Here is a 9,341-nt window from a genome sequence, read left to right as displayed (position 1 = left end):
AAGAAATACACGATAGGAATATTTGACCTAAAAAAGGCATTTGACACAATCAATCATGAATTATTAATGGTTAGTTAGAAAAAATATGGGATCAGAGGAATGGCTCTGAATTGGATTAGAAGTTATTTGAAACAGAGGCGTCAATTTGTGAAGTTGGGTGAATACCAATCGAGTGATCTGGACATTGTATGTGGAGTGCCTCAAGGTTCTGTTTTGGGACCTAAATTATTCATATTATACATAATGTATTTGTGGATTTGTGTGAAATTATGTGTGTTGACATATTCGTTACATGTTTGAAAGAATAAATCAAATCAATCAAATCAAATCAAATGTAACAAAAACATAATGCAGGTAGAACATGAACACGAAATGCCACATTTCATTCAGTCAAAATGTAATACCCTTTTTCTGATAAATTGAATTACAATAATTACATTACACTTAGTTATTTTAATGTAAACAAAACCAAATTAAAACCTAAAATCTTACCAAAGGAATGTTAATAAAAAAACAATACAATCTTAATAGATACATTGTATCTTAGGTATAATAACCACCGACAGCAACCCTTTGTGCACATCCATAAAACAAGATAACAGGACACACGGTGAGATTTGGCCACAAGGTCATTTAAGGCATATTTACTCTTGAAATAAAAGCAATCTTGTGACTAACTGTATTTTGTATATTAAAAAGTCATAGTTCTGTTTTAAATATGGTGATAATTTCATGTTCAGACAAAATAACAAAATTGCAAAATGTAAAATTCAAACAAGTCAGATTTTCAAACTGTATGAGAACCTTTCAAATAGGTTCAGTCCAGTTCAAAGTGTTTACAACTTGATGCAGAATTAAATGATAAAACAAGTGAACAGAAAATATATATACATATAATAACATCATTATCTAGAAGTGTATTTTTAAACATCCTTTCACCTGTAACTGGCATCCTGTCATCCTGACCTGCAGGTTTATAAGTTGGCACATACAATATCACATTGTTGCACTCCAAAATATCATAAAGTGCATCTATTCTGATTTGACTCTTAAAAAAGCCTTTTTGTTGCTCAGATGGATGTTTTGTCAGTCTGTGTGCATTTGGACTCTACCGATTAAAAGCACTCACTTTGATAACATGATGCATGTCTGCAAGTAATTCTAGTAAGTGTAAACTATCCTCAGCTACAGAAATACAGCAGCAGATTTTTAATCGAGATTTGGCCATGACAGCTGATTTTTTTGGGCCACTCTCGGTTAATAAATCTACAAATAACAACAAATGTAAAATGTTAATTCCAAGTGGAGTGCCACACTTGCGGGCTGAAAATCTCCCAGTGGGTCTCAGATTGGTCACAAATGCTACAGTATATTAGATATTTACCGAAGTAATATGATCCTGCAGTTTGGACTGGTTCTCAAAAGCAAATTTGATTAAATGTGCAAAGTGACAGTCAGTCACTTTCAGTCAGGATTGAGAAATATACACATTTTGGTGTTTTCTTTTTTTAAAGCTGTGCTGAGGGGCTTTTCACTCACTGACAAATCTACATTATGTTGAAATCACTGGTTTTGTTGTGGACATTACTCAAATGCCTTTACGAAGACACTTTTGAAATCTGCTGGCTGCTGACGTCTGCCTGAATCTCGGTCAAAAGTTTACATTTTTAAACTTTTTACCAGAGATTGAGACACAGTGACTCAAGTCAGTGCAAATCATCTGTCCACGTAAGCCTTCACAGGTTAACTGAGGTTCATTTAGGTTTCATAAAATGCTTGTTTGTTCCTCTTGTAACAAATGAAGGGCAGTTCTCCTTTTGCTCATGCCAAAGGCTGATGGTGATGTCACTGCTTCAGTCTCCCTGAATCCTCACGTACTGTTGCCGCTGAGGTAATCTGCAGCCAACAATGCTGGAAGGACAAGAGGGGAAAAATTCTTGAGAAGAAGAGCAAATGTATATGTGCAGAGAAGTGTGTGTGAGGGAGAACTACTACTACTACTTGTTTTCCAGTCTGTCCTGGTCAAGTATATTAACAGTAACATTCAGATTTGACATTTCTAGACTTTTTAAAATTTTACACATTTCCGCACAGGTTTTTTTTAATGTCCAAATGAAAATGCTAATAAAAACTGGCAGATGGATACCCACTTACTAACTGCCAATAACTACGTGTTGTCCAGAAAAACTGCTAATTACTACAATGAACTAATATTCTGGAGCAGTCTAAAAAGAGTACCTGATGGGTATCATTCCCAGTACTGTAAAGATGCTGGAGAGCGTGAAGACAAAGCCTGGGAACCAGTCCAATGTTCCCTGATAGATCTTAGTAAAGGCAGGGATGTAGGCGAGGCCGGCAAACTTCAGACCCAGCTGCAGGGAGGTGAGAATGGTGCCTGATGGGAAGGAAGGAGGACAGGCAAGTTAAAGGAGAGGCATGTGAAGAAGGTTCAGAGGGGAAAGATGTAGTGAGAGGTGGTTAAGCAGAAAATAACAGGAGGAAGACAGACCGAATGTTCATCTTTACTGCACGTTACATCTTTACTGCACTCTACTGTATAAGGTTCACTGATAAATAAGTTCTATTTTAGTGCACTGTACTGAATAATCTTTTCATTTTTGATTTCCTTGTATGCGTATGGACAGGAAAAGGCTTGGTGTTGCTGGTGTGTATGTTTGCATTGCCCTGTGCTTCAAACAGATGTCACACTAAAGCAGAAGCACAGACAATAAATAACCCTAATCCTCTAATCATTAGTGAACCCAGTGTGTGTGTGTGTGTGTGTGTGTGTGTGTATCAGAGACAGGACTCATTGAGCAGTGGAAGAACATGTTCTTTGTTACAAGTCTGTTTTGATAAGAACCAGCCTGACTGGTCTCACATGCAGGTTTTTATAATGCAGCATTCCTTCATGCACACTTTCTGCATATTCTTTTTAAAAGATGTAAGACACTTTGTGCGCACACACAAAGACATATACTCTAAAAAGGATGGTAGTGTGATCACAGTCTGTTAACATGTACTGTAAATGACTATTCAAAGAAAGCGTTGTTCCATGTTTAGCATGTTTGCTAACCTTGCACTGACACCTGTTGCTAATTCAGAAGTCACTATGCCAACCAAACACAAAAGGCCTTGTGCTTTAAAATCAACAAGTTGTTCGCAAGGGTTCAAGGATTTGAGGTTCGACGACAAAGTAAGAGAACTAAATGAGGGTTTTTTTTTCTGACATGTCACTCAAATTATGTTATCAACCCTCTTCCACAACTTCATCCTGCAGTCACTTTGATATAATCTAATCCTGTACTTCTCTCATCTTTGATACATCATTGATTTAATACTACAGTATATTATCACTTCCAACAACGTTTAATTTTTGTATAATATCATGAACCCAGGTTTCACTGATTCAACAAGGTTTGGTTTTATCTTGTATGGGGAAAAAGTTGAACCAAAAAGTTCTAGTTTATTTTTCATCTTTATATATGTTCAGTTTCATTATTACTTATTGCCACTTTATTTCTGCACACAGGACAAAGTTTATATATTTAATGAATGGGAGCACCCAAGTTGAAACTGCATTTGCTCCCTTACCTGGCCGTGCAAATAGTTTTGGTTTTGTTTACCCAGCTTTTGATATATAGTATCTGTCCCTGTTGCCACCCAAAAACAATGGAGGTTAATGTAATTCACACTGAAAAATTACAACTGATTAACTCCCAATTACTCACTCAGCCCTCACAGTGAACTTTTTGGGGGGGATTACCTTCATTCATAAACTTTAATAATCTAAATTACAGCAACTTTTACAATCACATTAATGTATTGAAACCATCAGCATGTCTTTGCATAACACTGCTGTTTATTTAATAGCTGTAAGTGATCGTCTACTGGTTTTGGTCCTCGCCTGTAGTGCTGTCACACACCTACACAAACAGAGATCTCCATACTCACCATATGAGGAAGCTGGAACCTGCTGTGAGAGCAGAGATCTGATCGTGGGCATTGGGATGAGAGCAAACAGGTTGAGCGAGCGAGCTGTAGAGAAATTAACACTCATTAATTTTTCTTCTCTATCAGTTCCTCTTACTCCACAGACCTTTTGAACCACACCACCATCATGCTGCTACTGTCCTCTCTGACAGGGTGTGTGTCACGTAGCATTTTAGACTGACTAGGTCAAATGAATATTTTAAAATGACAATTCTTTCATATCAAGATGAAGTCATTAGCAAATTTGGTACTACTGTGTCATTTTTTGGGTGGAGTGAAAAGAACATTTAGCAGCTACTTAGTCGGTACTGAATGAAAACAATCACTACAAGAATTACAACCACCAGTTATAAATCTCAGCTGTGGTATGACACAGGCACACCAATTCTAGAAATGTCACACGGCATCTATAGCAGAGCACTGAATACAAAATATCTTTATGGCTTCAACTCATTCTCTGTTCCACAATTTAGTTCCTTTATGTTTATGCTGAGACCCCAGACCTGCTAATGCAATCCCATTCAACCTGTTACAAGACATGACAAGTAAAGAATTTGGATAGTTGTTGTTGTTGCAGTTTTTTTAAAACATAATCTAAATTTAGTTCCTCATTTTTATTTTTGCTGAGCCAAATTTGCGGTATTAGCCATCAAGAGGTTACAGCTGCTCTTGTGGGAGCTAAACTGTCTTATTTGTAGAACAACCTGTTAAACCACCTGGTCACATGTGAAAGACAGTGAAGAAATACTTTCACTCTGTGGGGCAGTGTCACCAACAACATAATAACTGACTTTCTGCTGCTAACAACTCATGCCACATGGAAGTCCCCAGTATATGATAACGTTCTGATACGCAGGTCTAATAGTCTCACAGGTTCTGGACTAAATATTTTCAATAACTTTCACATCACTGGTGAAACGACTGATCAGTAGAAGATTAATGGGCAACAAGTTTGGTTATAAATTGAGAGTTGTTTCTTTTCTATGTTTCAAATCATTACAAATCCATTATCTTTGGGTTTTGAAAAACATGACATAAATGGTGTCTTTTTTGTTTGTTTTTTTGTCATGACCTATAAGATGCTCAGTCTCACCAAGGTAGAACATGGCTGTCGTCTTGACAAAGGACATGAAGAAGATCCCCGAGGCAAACGACACCATGCCAATCAAGATCAGCATGACGTCGCTGAAACAGCGACGAAAAACAATGACCCCAAAGAAACTGGTGAGGAAAATCATGCAGCCTGCTGCATTCCCATAACCCACCTGGAGGAAGACATACAGAGATAAAGGAAGACAAAGAAGGTTTAACTGGACATACATTAAGACACACAATACATAAATAAATCTATGCCTATAATAACTGACACCTAATAACAATAAAGCAGCAAAATCCATGTTAACTTTCCCCCAGTTATACAGAAAATGTGACCTGAGTGGTGTTCCAGCTGAGCGGAGCTTTCATCACAAAGACGCCCAGTATTTCAACGGCTCCACCCACTGCAAAGTTGTACAGCATGGCGGCTGCAAACAGCAGAACTATGTTCACCATGTTTTTCCCAGCAGGAGCATCAACAGCAGGAGCGTCAGCAGCAGGAGCGTCAACAGAGGCGTGAGAAAGGAGGTGGCCGTCGTCTTCTGGCTCTTTGTTGGACACCTGTTTCACCTTTTATTGAAGTGGATACACATTTATCGGTGTGAGCTGTAAACTTGTCTGTTCTCTGTTGTGGTACAGTGAATATTTTGGATAGGTTTGGAGATAAAAAGATGAAAATGTGGCGCTGACAGTATGACATTGCTGGAAACAATATCAGAGTGAGTCAAGCCTTAGGTTTTACTGGTACTGTTTCAATATCAACAGTTATACCATGGCCACTGAAACGTCTGGACTGTGATTGGCTGGAAGGTGTGGATGGTGGTCACACACTCACACTGACCTGCAGCAGGGCTGTGGAGAGCACAAGGCACAACACATAGAGCACTATGCTCACAATGAGCAGAATAATTCCATCTCCCAAAGTGGAGCTGTACAGCAGGAACAGGTGACCCGATGCCAGACTGCCCACCACACCCGCTGCCCCGTACAGCAGCTCCACTCTCATCAGCACCTGGATGGGACAGGGGACATGAATAACAGGAGCATGTTAGGTTTCAACTAGTGTTTGTTGTTTTTGGTTTTACATAGCAAGTGGTGGAGACAAATAGATTCTTAAAAGTAAAAGTAGCAACAGTATAAAAACAAATAAAAGTTGCTGGAGGGTATGATGTTTGAGGTCAATAAGTGGTTTTTGTTTGTTTGCTTACACAACAGGCAAAACATTTTGCATTGTTTAACACACTACAGGCCCGACAATTTAGTCAAAACATAAACAAGCTGTAGGATGGTGACGTTTTCTTAAGATGCAAATTTTCAAATGACGTCAGATTCAACCTTAACATTACGGAAATTGAGATTTATTTGATTTGATTTGATTTGATTTATTCTTTCAAGCATATAAAACAGTTGATATGACAACACACATTTTTACACACAATCCAATATCAATTTGCTTATACCTAGTACATGCTTGAATGGAGTAGGAAGAAGTCAGACTTATCCAGTCCTACCCCATGACATCATCTTACCATCATTGGTTTGCAAGCAATAAATGATTCACTTCTACACACACACATATACTAAAAAAAGAATATAACAGTGTTAACATTCTTACATCACACAAGTGATATACTAAAGAATAGTTACAAAATATACACCACACCCACAATAGTCCATGTAGTTAATCATTGAGCCTGTTCTTGCATACAGTATTGTTCAAAATAATAGCAGTACAATGTGACTAACCAGAATAATCCAGGTTTTTAGTATATTTTTATTGCTACATGGCAAACAAGTTACCAGTAGGTGCAGTAGATTCTCATGTAATCCCTTACTCATCCACGGTTTCCCACTGTAATTCCTCTTGTTTTTATACTGCTTATTTATTTAGTTAGTTCTTTTTATGATACTGAAAATCCCATTTAGATGATTTAAGACTTCTACAAAGGCTTCATGCGACACCACACTGACCTTGGACCGGTCACTCGCCGTGGAGCTGAGCGACGCCAGCGTCATCACCCCGGACCAGTAGGAGCAGTAGCCGCCGGACAGCCCAAAGACGACCGCCGCTCCGAACATCACCTCCAGCGGGAGACTGAGGCTGAGCACCAGCAGCAGCGCGGCCCTGGAGAGCAGGTACCCGCTCAGAGGAACCACGATGGGGGCTTTCCTCCAGCCGCGGTCGCTTAACCGGGCCAGGAGCAGCGAGGGTAATATCGGAACCAGCCGGATGATGAGGTTGTAGGTCATGAAGAAGTCCGTCATGGCTTTCTGCTGGCTGTCCTCCTTGGAACGCCCGGGGAAGGTGGCGTTGGCACACCGGTCCCTGACCACAACCTGCAGGGCGGTGTCGAAGAGAGTGCTGGCCAGCTGCTCCAGCACGATGATCGGCTCGATGTGACGGAACACCGTGAAGGCAGTCTGACACAAGATCGGCATCACCATGATTTCAGGTTATTCAGAAAGAACTGCAGACTCCACTGAGACTTCCTAAACTTGAATGCCAAAATCAGTCTAAACGTGAAGAAACGCAGTCTCTAAACTCCCCTCTCTTGTTTTACTTCTGCACACGTGAGTGCGCGCTTGAAAATAAAGCAGCAAGGGAGAGAAACTCACGCTCACGCTCACGCCCACTTCCTCATGAGACAGAAAGGCGTGAACTGAAAGCTGATGAGATTTGGGGAACCACCTTCTACCCTCACCCTGTGGCCCACATCTACATTCTCACTATGATCCATTTTTGGGTTCCAAACAAACAAAAGCATATTTGCCGACATATGTCTATTTTATATATATATATATATATATATTCTAATTTTTTTGCTACCAATTTACTACCTTCTGGGCAGCCTCTGAGAAAATCAATTCTATGTATTTCAATTAACTAATCTGTCCTTTGGAAAATGAATTGTTATTGAGACATTAGCTGAGACAAAATATGAGACAAACAACAAATTGCTCCGTTAAAGAAGCTGGAGCCAGAAAATGTTCAGTTATTTGTCACTAAGTGATGTGTACATGTAGCTTAAACCTTTGTCAAAATGGTGTCAGCTGCAAATGGTTGGAAAAACCAAGACACTACAGTGCCCCATAACCACAAGGTACTTTCAAAACAGATGCTGCTCAAATGATCTGACAAACCAGGATGTGATACCTTGTTAGTTAAAAGTGAAAACATGTAAATGAAACACTCAGAAGTTCCACATGTACCAGTTTTGTTTTTAATGGGAAAATATTCATAATATGTATAGTAGGTGCATATCTGAGCCTTACATGTGCTATAAAATAACAGAGTATGAGCATACAAGTGGTTAACAGAGGAGCAGAGATTATATACTGTGTAATACTTGTAAGATTGATCTGTCACACACAAACAGTGTGAGGCCCCACACTGAAGCTGAAGCTCTTCGGCAGGGCAAAAACAAGCTACCAGTATTTAACATGATAAATAAAATCATCTCTGCACCATGAATTCAAACAATAAAAGTATAATAATAATAAGTGACACCATCATAACTCATCTGTGTGTGCATGAGGTCTGTTGCTTTTTCAGATAGTGGATTTACTTAGAGCTTTGCTTGTGCCCTCTGGAGCAGTAGTGGGGACAGTGTGTTTGTGTATAATGTGCTGCTGCAGCTACAGTAAACTAGGGGAGAAAGGCATTGGCTTTTGTTGCTTCAAACTCAAATCACGCTGTGAATAAACCTTAGAAAGCACAGATGCTGAGGCAGCATCCCAAACAGGCCCCTGTAAAATTAGCATCCATTACACAGGATCTGTACTTGATCTCTTATTAATCCTGAAAAAGGCCTGCTGAAGTTAATACTGTCTGACTAGTCCTTTAAATACTTTTTTCAGTTTATGTTAAATGTGTACAAAAACAAGAACAAGCAGGACCCAACTTGTGGTTTTTTGTTGAGGAGGAAATGAGCACGACTCCTCGGTTTTCACTTCTGGCTGGTGGAGCGGGTTGCGCCACCAGAACTCTTGCTGCCCCAGTAAATGCAAGAGAGAGTCAATGTTGTTCAGTTGCTCAAGAGTTAGTATGTGTTCTGTAATTCTTCGTATTTTGAGCAAGTCTAACTCAGTGTATAATCATATTCAAGGTATTTATTTGAGGATATCATTCAGTATGCACGGCCAGGTCAGTGCCTCACTGAAGGACACTAACAGGACACTGGTGATCAAACCTGTGACCTTTGATTTACAAATAACATCTTGTTCACCATCCACCTGACATCCTACCTGCTGAA

At 39.4% G+C, this 9,341-nt stretch overlaps 1 protein-coding gene across 1 annotated transcript; it reads right to left on the bottom strand.

Moving 5' to 3' along the window:
- Positions 1–468: 468 nt before the first annotated feature.
- Positions 469–7,836, bottom strand: slc46a2 (solute carrier family 46 member 2). The gene is made up of 7 exons (XM_020609756.1): positions 7,060–7,836; positions 5,930–6,100; positions 5,425–5,658; positions 5,087–5,258; positions 3,955–4,038; positions 2,239–2,395; positions 469–1,911 (listed from the first exon to the last, which is right to left on the bottom strand). Exons 1-7 carry the CDS (start codon positions 7,531–7,533, stop codon positions 1,854–1,856), a joined length of 1,350 nt encoding a protein of 449 aa, XP_020465412.1. The 5' UTR covers positions 7,534–7,836; the 3' UTR covers positions 469–1,853.
- Positions 7,837–9,341: the final 1,505 nt, after the last annotated feature.

Source organism: Monopterus albus, unplaced genomic scaffold (genome assembly GCF_001952655.1).
Source record: "Monopterus albus unplaced genomic scaffold, M_albus_1.0 scaffold102.1, whole genome shotgun sequence".
NCBI classification, from domain to species: domain Eukaryota; kingdom Metazoa; phylum Chordata; class Actinopteri; order Synbranchiformes; family Synbranchidae; genus Monopterus; species Monopterus albus.
The sequence above is the reverse complement of the archived record's forward strand: the minus strand, read 5'-3'. Positions and strand labels throughout refer to the sequence as shown.

Bases quoted from the DNA above. Each gene is read 5' to 3' on its own strand.
- slc46a2 (XM_020609756.1), bottom strand. From the start codon at position 7,533: ATGGTGATGCCGATCTTGTGTCAGACTGCCTTCACGGTGTTCCGTCAC. The intron at 5,659-5,929 runs GTCAGTGTGAGT...CTTCAATAAAAG, and splicing joins TCTCCACAGCCCTGCTGCAG to GTGAAACAGGTGTCCAACAA. The intron at 4,039-5,086 runs GTGAGACTGAGC...ATTTCTCTACAG, and splicing joins GACAGCCATGTTCTACCTTG to CTCGCTCGCTCAACCTGTTT.